Source organism: Episyrphus balteatus, chromosome 4, assembly GCF_945859705.1.
Source record: "Episyrphus balteatus chromosome 4, idEpiBalt1.1, whole genome shotgun sequence".
Lineage (NCBI taxonomy): Eukaryota > Metazoa > Arthropoda > Insecta > Diptera > Syrphidae > Episyrphus > Episyrphus balteatus.
This window is the reverse complement of record NC_079137.1, coordinates 21,241,036-21,256,955: the sequence shown is the minus strand read 5'-3', so window position 1 is coordinate 21,256,955 and position 15,920 is coordinate 21,241,036. Positions and strand designations below refer to the sequence as shown.

The 15,920-nt window shown below is 32.3% G+C and overlaps 1 protein-coding gene and 1 long non-coding RNA gene across 51 annotated transcripts in view; both read left to right on the top strand.

Annotated features, from left to right (window-relative positions):
- The window catches only part of LOC129918435 (sodium channel protein para), a 559,170-nt gene that overhangs the window by 209,708 nt on the left and 333,542 nt on the right, over positions 1 to 15,920 (top strand). For all 50 annotated transcript variants that reach the window (XM_055998972.1, XM_055998988.1, XM_055998970.1 and 47 more), the window contains one exon: positions 11,892 to 12,020. In XM_055998972.1, the coding sequence (XP_055854947.1) occupies positions 11,892 to 12,020 (129 nt within the window). The remainder of the gene's footprint in view (positions 1 to 11,891; positions 12,021 to 15,920) is intronic.
- On the top strand, positions 3,194 to 7,265 carry LOC129918447 (uncharacterized). Its single transcript, XR_008772957.1, has 2 exons — positions 3,194 to 3,350; positions 3,436 to 7,265. It is a non-coding gene; the product is annotated as an uncharacterized LOC129918447 (long non-coding RNA).

Sequence of the window (15,920 nt, the reverse complement as noted above, 5' to 3'; positions counted from 1 at the left end):
TTTCTTAACTTTTTAATCAAACTTACTGATTTTAAGAAAAAATGCGTATGAACTAACCAAGTTGTGAGATACTAAGTAAAAAAGGGCACATACGCAAAGAAGTATGGCTTATGTGCCTTTTTTGCTTAGTAAATGGTTCACTTTTTCAAGCTGGAAATGCGATTTTTTTATCTCACCCAGAAATAAAGTGCTGCTTAACGTTTTCAAATACGCCAAAAACTCATTTTTTGATTTTTGGCTCATAGATACGCCCTTTTTGCTTAGGAGGGCAGTATAGCGGAAGCATCCATATGCCTTTCTTAGTACAGACCACCAAACAGTGTAAGTATAAGTAAGTTAGAATGAGCCGTGCAACCGCCGTGTAAGTCCATAGAATTATTTTTGATTTAAGACCCTATTTTTCCAAAGCTCTTCAATGTTTAGCTTCCAGCTCAGTTTAGTGTCCAAAATGACGCCTAAATATTTTGCACTAGAAGAGAGTGATAAGATTTGACCATTAAGCTGAGGTAGATGGAAGACAGGGATTTTGGTTTTAGTTGTAAAAAGCTTCAGTTCCGTTTTACTTAGATTAGCTCTTAGACCACAGCTCGTAGCCCACTTTTCTCAAAGCCTGTCAGTGTTTCGCTGATCACGGGTAAAAAGTTTCCTGATACAAGTATGACTAGATCATCCGCAAATGCCACTGCCTTCACTCCATCTCTCTCAAGCTTTACGAGGATGTTGTTCATGACAAGGAGCCATAAAAGAGGGGAAAGAACGCCACCTTGAGGTTGACGCACTTTAAACAGTGTGAATTTCCTAAATTTGATTGAATTCTTCTTTCTTTAAGCATGGAAATAATCCAACTTTGATGTAGTCTTATACTTCAAAGAGCGCTAGGGCCTCAAGAATTGATTCGGTTAGGACATTGTTAAAAGTTCCCTCTAAATCTAAGAAGGTATCTAGGGTATATTCTTTGAAGTGGATCGTATTCGAACAACTTCATGGAGAGCTGTTTCCGTAGATTTGCCCCTCATATAAGCGTGTTGTGAACTTGGCAGAGGACATCTTTTAAAAAGGCGTCTGATGTGAGTCTCTGATGTCCTCTTTTGGCACGACTTGGACGGACCCATGATTAAGAAGAAGGCAGCCTTTAAACATTTTTTCAAGCCAAGGAACTGCTATCTCTTGCTAATTTTGTAGCATGATAGGCAGAATACCATCAGGGCCTGGTGACTATACTCTGTCCGATAAAAATTGGCAATACAGGCCTTATGAGAGAGTTTTTTCAAAATCAATGGGACCTAACGATTGCTCAAAAGCAATTCACGAAAAATATGCCCCTGAAACACACAAGAAAACCACAGATGCGCCATGGCATTCTTGTTGTAATTTCTTTATTAAGCGAAGTACATCCTCCTATGACCGATCTGCCACACGATCTGTGGCAGAATGAAACTCAATCATAAAAGTTGTTTATTAAAAGTATTCACAATACATAAGTGTAACCATTAGGGTGGAGTGAAAAAAAAGTTGTCTTATTTTTTGTTCTACATAGCCAGGATGGGTGCCATTTGGAACTTAAATAACGGCAAAAAAGTTTCAGATCGATCAAAGAAGTTTTAGAGGGTTCACAAGTCACTTGAAAAAAATGAAAACACCATAGAGGTTAATTTATGGAGTTTTTTGAGTTTTTACTGTTTTACTCAGTTTTTTTGATTCGAAAAACATGTATGTACATTATTATTTATTGCTCAATTTTCATTAAAAAATTGCGATTTTATTGACTTAAGGCCCTTACTGCAAGAATCCATGGGCGGCGAGCACTCCCAACCCCCATGATCCAGCCACGTAAAAACAAAAAATAAAGAAATTTTTTAGACAAAAATAGTTTTGGTTTTTGAAGTTATACTTCTTTTGCGGCGGTGAACCATGAAAATTTACTTTTTGACAAGAATGTCAAAGGGATTATGACGCGATCGCCATCTTCCAGACTGACAACTGAGCAGCAGGGCTGTCGTTTCACCTTTAGAGTTGACAGGTCTTTAGCATTTAAAAATGCAGAACGAGACAACTCAACTCAGACGACTCAGCTCAGACGACTCAACTCAGACGACTCAACTCAGACGACTCAACTCAGACAACTCAACTCAGACAACTCAACTCAGACAACTCAACTCAGGCGACTCAACTCAGACGACTCAACTCAGCCGACTCAACTCAGCCGACTCAACTCAGCCGACTCAACTCAGACGACTCAACTCAGACGTCTCAACTCAGACAACTCAACTCAGACAATTCAACTCAGACAACTCAACTCAGACGACTCAACTCAGTCGACTTAACTCAGACGACTTAACTCAGACGACTCAACTCAGACGACTCAACTCAGATGACTCAACTCAGACGACTCAACTCAGATGACTCAACTCAGACGTCTCAACTCAAACGACTCAACTCAGACAATTCAACTCAGACAACTCAACTCAGACAACCCAACTCAGTCAACTCAACGATATGAGTAAATTTTCCAGAATAAATTGAAAACAACATGGATGTAAGGGGGGTGGAAGAATCAAATTAGTGTTCACTTGATATATAAAAAAAAACGAAGTGTGGATTAATAAAAAATTGTTTTTAAAATATTTTTGTGTAATTGAACGTGTTTTTATTTTTTTGGACAAATAATGGAAAACAAAAATTTAAATACCTTATTTATGGGTAAAGAAAAAAAAACAACATAGACTAAAATTAAACCTGTATTGATAGATAGGACATCAATTGTACTATACAATTTATTTTTTTTTTTCTCCTAGCCCTAGAAAGTGGTATGAAGATTCTTAACTTACAATTATAGAGATTTTTCCTTGCATAACTATTTTCAGTTAAGTCAGATTGTCTTGGGTTAAAAAGATCTAGCATTAAAAAAGTTTTCTAAGATCACCATAAGCTGAGATTGTTAAGAAATTACGCTGTTTGATTATCTTAATAAAAATATAAAACAAAAATAATAAAAATTAAAAATATCAAATAAAATTTACTTACATAAATATACTGAGTGAGAAGTATAACTTCAGTCGCGTGTACATGTGTACACACACTCTTTTTTTTGTTAATTTCTCGAAAATGACAAGATGTTTTTGGATGCGGTTTTCTGTTTTTCTTCAAAAACAAATAACAGCATCGAATTTTAAAAACTTAAGTAGTACTTATTTACATAAAATTTTGAAAAAAATTAGTTTGAAAATTTTTTTTTCAAAATTTTGATTTCGAAAATTAATTTTTCAAAAACTGTGCCAGAAAATGGCCATATTAAGCATTTTTATAAAAGACGAGGTTTTTGGCTTTACAAAAAGGTATAGCACGTTATTGTAAGTATAACCGCTGATTTTTAATATTTTTTTGTTTCAAATTAAATAATTTCTTTTTTAAATTGCCCCTCCCCGCTAAACGAAGGGGAATAGACCCTCCTCCCATACGATTTTTTTCTTGTCTCGACCGAACCTACACGCTCTAACTTTTTGGCACATTGCTCCATATCTTTTGAAAATTGCTCCGAGTACATTACTTCCAACAAGCATGTAAATTTTAAAGGGCGTTGTGAACCCTCAAGATATTTTTTGATCGGGCTGAGATTTGGTATGCTCTTTTTTGATGACTAATGGCACCCGTCCCTAGTATGTAGAAGAAGAAAAAAAAAGTGCAGTTTCACTCCACCCTAGTAACCATTGGTAAATTTCCTTCATAAAATACTCCTTTTTCTATTATTTTTCTGAAAGAGCTTGCAAAATTAATGCTTTTTTCAAGCTTTTAGAACGAAAAAAAAGCATAGGTGTTGTCGTGGTGTTAGTGGCTGTTTGATTTTTATTTTGTTTATGTAGGAAAACAGTTAATGTCAACATTTTAACCTGCATTTTAACATTTCAACAGGAAAAATTTTTTACAGATGAGTCTAAAATGAGTGAATTTTTTGTTTGATGTCAAACGAAAATTTTATTTTTTTTTTCGTTTTTGTGAAATTTTACCGACAAAATGGTTACGCTGGTACCTTTTCGAAAAAATTTTTTCGGATAATACGGCATCGCTGTGTGAGCTTTTTTATGTGATAGACATATCCAGAAGGCGTGAAGCAGAGTGAGATGCAAATGCCCTATCTTCCCTGTACTGCAAATTTTTATCGAACAGAGTATAGTCATTTTGCTCAGATTAGACAAGTTTTCTTTCCACCAGAGAGGAAAAGTTTTGCTACTATGTCTAACCGGGCACGAGGCCTTAAAGGCAGTGATCATCGATCTTTCAAAAGATAAAACATCAAGATCCGCAACCGTATCTGTACTCAGATTAGGTATGCTGCGTAGCTTTGCACTAAAAATTTGGCTGAATTTCTTCCAGTCAATTCTTTTGGGAATTTGGATTCAAAATTAAGTTGGAAGAGAATCCAACTATGATCTGAAAAAGATTTTAATGTCTATATTCGCCAATTTACTACCTGCAATTCGGAGTTAATATTTATGAGAGTAATATCCAGTATCCAGCACATCCTCCGACCCATTATAATTGTCTGAACTCGGAAAAATGAAGGTTAGAGAAGTACCTCTGTTACAAATAGTAATGTTGTTTTCAATAATACAATAAAATAAAGGCTCACCTCTTCGTTGATCTCTGAACTAACCTATATAGTGTGAAGTGCGTTTGCGTCACACCCAATGAGTAGGCTAGTCTTTGATGTGTTGGCTTCAGATGTCAGTCTGCGTACCTCATCCGGCGGTGACTCCTGGTCATGTGCAAAGTACGCCGAGGCCAAAGTGTTCGAACTCTCTAATTTAACAACTGTTGGGATACAGAAAATCTTTTAAATGTTTTTTAGCTAAAATACATGTTGTTGGCTAACCTTGGTTCGAAATGACGGGCTTATAAAAAAGGTCATATTGGCTGTCTTGGAGGCCTCTCACTTGAAGGCCATTAATCCAGGATTCTTGGATCATGCCCACATCGAAGTTTTCCTCCCTCAGGCTATCCGAAGCACATTTAAGAGTGCTTCAGATTAACCTGAATTACGCGCAGCATGTTTTTAATTCTTATCAGATCCTGGACAGTCAGTTGCCGGCACCTCGCCTGAAACCCCAGCCTTTTTAGAGACATCGTCAGCCTCGGCAATATCCTCAACCAGGTTAGGGTCCATTTCCTGACTGCAGAATCTTGATTTTGGCATGGCCAAAGAAAAGCTTAAAATCGGATTTTTCGAGAGCCCCACGGCCGACTTCGCAAATCCTCAGAAGGTAAGACTCGCTGTGCCCAGTCATGCATCGGAATCGGCGGGTTTAACTTCTGGACACTACGAATCAGTTCCGGTCCACTTGGCTTGATACTCATGAGGGGCAGCCAAATGCAAGCCAGCGGTTGTCTTGGTATTTCCTTAGCTGGGATAAGCTTGAGCTTCAAGCCAGTATTGCTGATCTCAGCAATATTTTTACTAAGGAAATCCCTAGAAAACCCATCTTGATTATCCTGTATCCCCTGAGAATCTCACCGGAGTCGAAACGTGGGAAGGGTTCCTCAGTTTCAGAAAGGGTATAAAGGAACACCATCTCAGACAGCTTAGCCTCGATGGAGTTCCGCACTGACATCAGAGCTCTGTTGTTAGTGGAGAGCTCATGTACAATCGCCACTTGAAGATCGTCCCTAACAATCTCACTTAAAGTGAGCGATTGTACCGCTCCCTGAGGTGGTGCTTTCTTATTACTGCCGCCGGTTCTGGATTTTTTCTGAGGGAGATTAGCTTCCTCACAAGACCTTTTTCTCTTGACGGTCTTTTTTGGCTCAATAAGAAGATTCTTGTATTCTTAAGTTTAATTAAATTTTACGAAACTCACCGCGTATTTATAAGAAATATTTAATTTTATTTCTTCGCCCCGACGTTTCGAAGAACTTTCAAACTTCGCGGTCACGGGATTAAAATGGGTTTGATGGATGTTGTTAATTGTTGTTGTTTGTTCTCGATCGCACACGCAAGTTGTACCTGTGCGTAGTTGTTGGTGCATTTTATATTGCAGAAAATGATTGATACCCGCGAAAAGCATAACTTAAAATCTAGTATTCTTGTACTCCTCAATAATCTTCCCATATTTAATTTTGTTAGCGGCATCGTTCTCGTGTGGAGTTCCAGCTTCCTCATTTAAAGCAATATTTCCAAGAATGAAGGAAGCCCACTTGAATTCCGCTCTGCGATACGAAATTGCTGTTCTTTTCTTACGGCGGGTAGCATCGCTTTGGCTGGCTTTGCTACCCCAAGGATTTATAAGGCTTGATAAGGGTCGAAGCACAGGGGTACTATGGCTGGTACCGCCTGCATTTCAAGGTTTGCAGGTTACTCAGGCATGCTAGTGTCTCCAGCATTAAGTGAACAACCGACTTTAGCCTCCTGGTTCGAGGCCAAAAGTTCATCCTCAATATAGGATGTATTAGCGTCTGTTCTGTGGTTTTCGTCCATTTTTAATTGACGTATATAAGTTGACGTCCCACGAGTAGGTCGAAAAAGAAAGGTCAACCCCGGCAGAGCCGATTACCGGGACAAGGCAAAAATTATGACGGATCCTGCCAAGGCATCCGAAAGAGCTCCTTCGCGACTGGCTTGTCCCCCAGTCTTCTATTTCTTCGGCACGGATTATGAAAACGTACACCCCACCACTGAAAATTGGGAACCTTGTATCGATGGTAAAATTGGTAAAATTTCTGGTTGTTTAACTATTGAGGAGTTAAAAAACAACACAGCTATGCAACATGACCTTAGCTGATCCCCATCTTTCCAAAAACGCACAAGATAAAAAAAAAACTGTGGAGATCATTACCGCCTAGAGTTTTAAGAAGAAATGATGATAAACTGATAGGTCGCAGGTATTTCGGATTAACATGAGAGAATTTGCCTGCTTTGGGCATGAATACAACTTTAACTTCTCTCCATAGGCCAGGCATGTGTTTCAAGTCTACACATCCATTCAGAATTATCTCTAAGATGGGATTTTGAATATCTGATGCCAATGGAAGTTCGGCTGGTATTATACCATCTGGTGCTGTTTTTATATATAACTTATATATATATATAGTATAACTTCAAAGATTTTTTAATAAAATAAATTTTTTTCCCTAAACATTTTTCCAAAGGAGAATGCCCAAAAAAAAACCAGTATCGATACGAATGAGACCTATATGGCTTGAAAGGGCATCAATAGTAGAACCTTTAAAAAAGAGGACTTAAAAGAAAAAAAAAACAAAGAACAAAAAAGAGAGTAATTGATAAGAAAAAGCAAAAGCTAACGTCAAATTTATTTTTCCTAAACAGTTACTTAAAAGTAGTGGATCTGGGACACAGGAATTACGTTAAAAATGATCAAATCTTTTCAAAGAAGAACGCGTCCATATTGGGTGATATGCATAAAAAATAGCAAATGCTTTTACTAGAGAATTTTCAAGTACCTATATACTATTTTTCATATGCATAACAATCAAGTAAATGCTGAAAATTAAGTATTTACTATCATTCATAGTAACTACTTTTTTGGATGAACTTTTTCAGTAAATAGCTACTTTATTCCATATGCATAAAAACTAGTAAGTACTTTTTTTCTTTAGGAATTACTAGATTTTTTCAAGATTACAAAATACCAACTTGTAAAATTGATAGTATATACTTTTTTGTTTTAAAACCGCAATTATGAAGCCATGAAACTTATGAATAGCAGTCTTGAGTCATATTTTGACGCAATCTTTTCATGGTATTTCTTAAAAATGGATGGTTGTTAATATTTGTCGAAATGGCAGAATTTGTATGTATCAATTACCAAAAAGTTTAGAATGATAGATTATCGGGCTCAGAGTTAAATTTAAAAAAAACTTTATCAATAAGTCATTATTGTAAATGAATAGTAATTTTTTTTCAATAAGTTTTTAAAACTGTTGAGATAATTTCATCTCTGAATCATATTTGAATTGCCAACAGTATATTAACTTTACTAGCCATGAATAATATATTTTAAGGAATTCGCAATGAAAAAAAAAATGCAAAACTGTGTCGCACGTACTTGCTCTTATGTCAAAAGTTGCTTGAAATATTAAAGCTTTTTACAAATTCATAAAAGATTATTTTTAAAAAATATAAAAAAAACTTTAAAATAATATAAAATTTGGTTTAAAGTTAAATAACGTTTTTTTTTTTTTAATGCATCACAAAGAATTAGAAATCTAGAGCCGCTTTTTTAAAAAGAAGTTTTTTTTTATATAAAAATGTTCACAAATTTTTTTAAAAATAAAAATGGTATTCCATTAAAAAGAAGATATATTAATTGATAAATAAAAATAAAGTTTCAATAGATAGATTTTTCATACAAAATTTCGATCTTTTTTTAATCCAAAAATGATTTTATTGAAAATTTTGTTTTATTTTAATATTAAGGCCACTAAAAAGTTTTTGTTCATATTTTTTTATTGAAATTGGTGGTGTCGTTTAATAGAAAACGGTTCTATGGGAAATACCGTTTATTACGGTCCATATTTTCAATATTAAATTTTTAAAAGAAAATCGTTAGAGCCATCATGTAATATCTGATTGTTATCTCAAGTTCAATTTTTTTATGCTGCTGTTAAGTTCACTTTTGACTCACAAAAAAAGCACGAACAGATGTTCACATCACAAACTCAAATTTAAGAAACAGTAAAAATTTGTATTGGATTACACGGTAAAACTTTCAGAACAATTTATTTGTAAGCCCTAGTACGCTGCTAAAGCTAAACGAAAATTTGTCTAGGTCTCCAAAGTCAAAAAACTCTTTTTTAGCAAGTAAAATGACCTGGACAATTAAATGCTAGTGACAAATGATTTTAATTTTTCCAAATGTGCGGGCATAGCTAAGAATTTCGTTGGCTAAGCTGAAAATAATTTTTCGTTCAATTTAGTTGTGCTTTTTTTTGTAAGAAAATTTTCGTATCGCTTCAGAAGCATACGTACCAGGCTTAAATTCGAAACGAATACCAATCATCTAAAAAAAAAGTATTTACTATCATTTTTGGGTGAATTCTATTATTTACTTGGATGAATTTAGTATCTACTTAAAGTATTTGCCTGCTAGCAGGTACTTTTTTTTATGCATACGAAATTAAGTAAATACTATGAATTTTACCTTTTACTAGACACCTTTTACTTTGAGTAAGTACTACTTTTTTATGCATATCACCCATTCTCAGTTATTGTAAATCTTTTGAATGGATGTTTAACTTCTCTAGAGAAGTAAACTTTGGAATAACTGCACAAGTCAGCTCTTTAACGAGCCACAATTTATTTAAATTGTTAAAAAGTACTTAGATAAAAAAATCGAGCTAAAAGGCAATTAAACTGATCCGTGTAGAAAAAGAAATTATAAAATATGTAGATCGAAAACGAAAAACAGAACATCTCTTTTGAATTTAAATGCGATGAACACTTTACCTTAACTGTGAGTGGGCAGAGTTTGAGAGTTGAAACAACGAGACAGATAATCGTGACAATCTTGAAAAACTATGGACGAAAATAAAAAAAGATACTAAAAAGAGGACCTTTGAAAAATAGAGAACAAAAAAAGAATATTATGAAAAAAGAGAGTGTAAAAAAGATCAGAGTTGAAAAAGAGAACATGTTCTCTTTAAAAGAGATGTTCTGGAAACCCTAGTAAGGATGAAACTTAGGAAAATTGTTGCCATCAGATAGATCTTCCTTAGCTTAGGTAAACCAAATTGTTTGGTTTTTAAAAGTTTTTATGGATTTATCTATCCACAATATGCACTTAAATTATGGGTTTTCAAGTGCATTTTTTGGTCAGAAGGCAACAATACAACTTTTTTTTTTGATAAAAACACACTTTAAAGTTCGAAAATAAGAATCGTCATAGCAAGTTCCGGGGATGGTTTTTTGAAAAAAAAAAAAAATTTCAAGCTATAAAGGTCTCATTGTATCGATGCTGGGTTTTTCCTCCATACATTTTTGGACATTCTCCTTTGTTTGCATTTTGGTAAATGATTTTTTCTTTTCCTAAACATTTATATTTAAATTATGGCCTAAAACAATTTTTTTTCACATAGCAAACACGTTTTTAGAAACACATCTTTAGACTCCAGAAACACTGTACAGAAAGAATTATATGAATTAAATAGCATTCATGGAACGTGGTGTGATGAATTCTGTAAATACAAAAAAAAAACATTGAACGTAGAGGTCTCTCAATCAAATTGTATGGGGACAGTGAACTTCTTTTCATTACAATATGTTTATGAATCACATATGATTCATGTGACGCTGGAGACTTGGGAAAACAGATATTATGAGTCATATTTGATTCATTGGACAGTTAAGTCCAGGGGTATAGCTACAGAAGAAAAAAGTGTACGTTAATTTTTTAGCAAGACTGTACATTCGAAAGTCTAGACTACAAAATGTGTTCACTTTTTACGCTTTTTAATGTCGGAATATCTCCAGAATTATTTTGAACTTATTAAACTCTTTAGTTGTGGCTATTTGAACTCCGAACATTACATAATTAAGTCCTAAATACTCCCAACGTATCCAAAGTTAATATCTAACCTTATACTCGTTAAACTCTTTTAAACTAGTTGGCCTGAACCTAGTAAGGTCCTATAAAAACTAGTCCTACAAACCCATGGTCTAAGGAGACAAGGTAATATCATGCGCAGGTAGCTAGTAACGAGATAAAAAGAAAGGTGGCAGCTGCCCTATTGAAATTATTGTTTTTTGTCTTGGAAATTGTTGTTGCTTTTGATTTTGACAAATCAAACGTCATAAACTTATGACTCCATTTTGCACAGATGCACAGAAAACAATTGAAAATTATATTACCTTGTTTCCTTATACCATACCACAAACCTAAGTTAAGTCCTTAAGCTCCGTCCACATTATGTTGATTTGTGATGATCAGCTGGCTTGATTGATTGAATTATAAAAAAAAGTGGAGTAAATGTGGATGTGTTGCTCAATAGCGCTGCTCAACTTTTGTTGACCCGATTGAAGTCGGTAAGATCAAATAATGTTCCGAATGTTCCAGCTTGTTGATGACATTTCACAACAACTTATTTTCCATTTTCCACTTGATTTTTGGTGCTAGTGGTCTCTTCTTGATCTTTATTGTGTGTGGAAATAGACTTTTTTACGATACAATTTCCTATTTCCATTTATGAATAAAACAACCAAAAACAAGGCGCTTGCAATTTCTTCTAGCTGTTTATTTTATTTTTTTTTTTATGTTGTTGAAAAAAATCAAAACAATGTATTTTTTACTTTTTTTAAATGTATGTAGGTAGAAATACCTACATACTTTTGTACAAAATTTAGTTTTAGTAAATAAGTTGCTTAGGTATAAGCACCGCGTTCTCTGTTTTCGTATAACTATAAATAAGTAATATAATAAGTTTGCAAAAATTATCTTCTTCCATAAAAGTTTAAACATTTAATTGTATACATTATTTGGAGATTCAAAGTATACCAAGCAGTAATAAATTAAAAACAACACGTACTTGTAAATCTAAGCATCTTAAAAAAATGTAATGAATTCTACTTTGTACTTTTTTATCATTTAGTTTTGGATTAACTCATATATCATTCTTTATAATATTTAAATATTTTTGTGTAGAGAAAAATTTACAAATACAATAATAATCTTACTTAAGTATATCTTGTATGGGGCTAAAATACATACACTAAGAATCTGTAATTATTTTTAAAATCAAATTATATTTGCTTTCCCAACAATTATAAAATTTATTTTGCTTATTCTATTTCCTCAAAAAAAAAAAAAATTGTTTTCAACCAATCTTATACAAAATGGAAAATTAAATTACAAAAACAAAAAAAAAAATTAAAAACTCGTTTTTAGGGTGATATTCACCGGAATCTACACATTTGAATCAGCTGTTAAAGTGATGGCACGAGGTTTCATTTTATGCCCGTTTACGTATCTTAGAGATGCATGGAATTGGCTGGACTTCGTAGTAATAGCTTTAGCGTGAGTTCCATAATATATAATTTTTAAGTTAAATATTGTTTGTGTTTTTATTATTTAATAAGACGATTTTATAATTTCACATTTTTGGTTTGAATCGTTTATAGGTACAAACTAATATGACTAGTTACAAAAACAATCATAACAATTATTGTGTTTCAATGTATTAATTTCTATTTCTAGTGTTTTATTATTTTTTATTATTAAATTTTTCAAATAATGTATTATCTGAAATATTATAACAACTTTTTTCTTGTGTAGCTTACTTCTCTTTCCCTTCCTTCACAATACATATATACAGTAATATACAAGACTTTCTTCTATATTATCTAGTTTGTAATCGTAATCCGTAGACTATTGGATTCATTTTCATTTTCTTAATATACATATACTCGCATTTAACTATATATAGGATTTAGGTAACTCATAGTTATTGATTCATAGTAATTTATAGTTGTACATTTTTTTTTTCTTTCAAAAGCAGATAACCAAACTGTTTGTTTCACATTTTTCAGAATTTTATCTATATTAAAGAAAAAATAATAAAAAAAAATATTTGAAATGAAGTCTAAAAAAATAAAACAATATATTTCGGCACACAATTTTCTCGTTTCATACTTTTCTCTCTTTCATTTTATTAACACAATCAATTTCATTAAAAAAATATATATTCGTATTCGATATTCACATAATAAACTATAAACTACTATTCGAAAGAATGCTTTTGCTACCACTATCTATACATTTTCACCATAATGAAGGATTAGATATGAAGGTATGGTTTTCGGTGTATTTTTTTTCCTACGGAAAATCTCCTTTAACTACAGCTATACATAAATCCATCTTTTAGCATGTATCTTAAGCATGTATCTACTAGAAAATGTAACATAACATTTCATATTCTAAATGAAATATCTGTAAGAAATAATAAAGGAATCGATAATTTCAAATTAGAAGTTCCAACCTCAACAAATATCAAAATAAGTTTTAGTTTTGCTTGCTTATTTTTTTAAAATGTTCATTACTCCCCAAAGAACAAGATTACAAGCACTGCAAATTGCCGAATAAAATCCTGCTATAGCCCGGGCATATTAGTCAAAATATGGGCATGAAATTGTATTTTTTGCGGAACAAGTTTTTTTTCATTGGAACGATTTACAATTTATGACAATTATGACAAAATTTACAATTTATGACAAATAAGCTAATTTCGTCAAATTTTTACCCATTTTTGATTTTTGTACAGTTTTGGATACAAGATGTGGTTCGGGTAAACCGCCTAGAATTTATAAGCTGACAAAGTTCAAAAATTCCATTTTTTCATCATTTACCCAACTTCGACACCAATTTAAAGTATATGTTTTCAAAACAACATGCAGCAGAAAAGTTCAAATCAAATTCATGATTTTCTTATTATACTTTTCCTGAAAAATGGTTTATTTTTTTTTAATTGTGATACTATCTTTCTCAACGTGCGATATCAATTATTTATTGTCAACAGCTGATAGTTCAATTGTTAGGTCCCTACTTTTTTAAAGCCCGTTGGGCTATTATTTGTCAAGATTTTTGATTACATATCTAATCTACATTATTTATTGATAATTTGATAAAAAAAAACTGCAGTACCTTTCTTTATTTATGATAGTAAACGTATTGAAAAATTTGCATTGTGTCAGTTATCATGTTTATACCAAACACCGATTTTGCTTAAAATAAACTTGTCAAATGAGGAGCTGATTTCTAAAACCAGCTTTTATAGAAGATATTTTGTTGTTTGATATAATAGGCACAGTCTTGGAAATATGTTTCTGTCTTGTTTAGGAATTAGTTTTTGATTGAATAAGATGCGTGTTAATAAGACCTGAAAAATTCCTTGAGAAAAACGGGGTTGCACTCACACACTTGCAACTTTTTGTGTATGAAGGGATAGGTAGTACATATACAATTATACATATGCAACTGTTTGGAACCAAACAAAAAAAACAAAAAATTATTTCAACTGCTGTACTGTTTTGTTACATTTTGTAATACTGTGTTGGAAAAAATTATTTGTTTTCGATTTTTTAAAACAAAAAACAAAACTAGAAAAAATAAAAATAGTTCTATATATTTATATAAAATTTCATAGCAAACATTTGCCTGAAAAGAATTGTTTTTGGGTTTTCGCCTTTTTTCACGCCATATCTAATCTATGCACGTAAAATGAATTGAACAAAACATTTTGGAGAAGATTACATCAAAATGAAGATGTGTCAATGATTCTATTCTGTAGGATGTAAATTGTCATGTATTTTTCGCGAACACAGTCGAGTTTTGGGGTTTAACTAAAAAAGACTCTTAAAAAAAATATTTTAGTTTTTAGGCCGTGTGTGAACTCGGTTAAATATTTTGCCAACGATAAATTTCTTAGCACTGTTGGGGTGAAAAGATAAATTTTCAGCTGTCAAAAATTTAGCCTGTTCTTTAGCTGTGTGAATTGGGATACATTTTTAACGTAATAAATATTTTTTTTTTTAGCTGAAAAAAAGGAATACTTAATGGTATCAAAAAATTCTATGAATCTTTACAATTTACAAAACTTCCAAAACGTGTTGTCTTGTGAACGGAGAAAAAAGACCCCCTAAAAATAAGCGGATGCCACGATTATACCTTAAACTAAAGGGATTTCTGCATGGTTTTTTGTTAAGATGACTTCCGTTATCTTAATTTGTTTAATTCGCAAATTTAAGAGAAATCCACTTAAATTAAGCGGGAGATTATCTAATTTTTACGTGGAAACATTTTAATAAACTGTTCGCAATAAGTATGATAAACTCCAACTAAAGTGAAAATCTGACTATAATTTTAAATTTTTATTTTTTTTTTTCGGTTTTTTTAAGATGAAAATTCACATTAAAATGAAATGAAGTTCCCCTTAAATTCAACAGAATTTATGTGGAATGTGGAATCCACTTATTTTAAGCGGACATCTTATTGTTTTAAGGTATTGGAATTTAGGGTGGGCATCATCTTATATTAAGGTGCCCTTTTTTTCTCCGTACATTCACTATCATTTTTTCTTTAACATCAATAAAGGGAAATATATACTTATAAATATAAAAAATATTAATTTTTCTCCAATGCACACTTATAATGTTCTTTCTTTATTTTCAATTTTCTTTCTTTATTTTCAGTTCTGATCATTTATTAAAACAAACGCAAAAAATTATTAAAAATTCTGTGAAAAATTAATCATCTGACAATGAAAATACATATATGACCTACTCCCAGGGCAGGATAAATTTTTGACAGCTGAAAATGTATGTTAGTGTCAAACATTTATTCTCTGCTAAATTTTAAACCCAATTCATACAATGAGGATCCTATTTGGAAGATGTGTAAATTAGAGATTCCGCGAACATTCGGCTACTATTCGGTATTCGGCCTATTTTTTAATATTTGGTATTCGTCCTATTTTTTTATATTTGGTATTCGGCCTGATACCGAATTTCAAAAGCAGAATTAAAAAGACATAAATAATCTTGCAAACAATTTTTTTTTTCAAAAATTGTTATTTTAGCATTTAAAATTTAATTATGGTAAGTTGTGGTGATATAAAACTCCTTTTCCAGCATTTGTTGGTAGCCAACGATTATTTATTTGTAAACAATTCCAGCTTTTAAAAATATTCTCTCACTCGCAAATGAAATAAGAAAATACTTTTAATCTATCGCCCCACACGCAATGGAATAGAATAAGATCATGTCAAATATTTGGTGATATAAAAATAATTGAAATCTCAAACTAAAATTAAAAATCACGTTTATGGTTTTTTATGAAATGTCTAAAAAGTTTCTCTGTATTATCGCCTATTGGGTTTGCGTGATTATCATGTTTGTATCATGTTAACGTTCTTCAAATCAC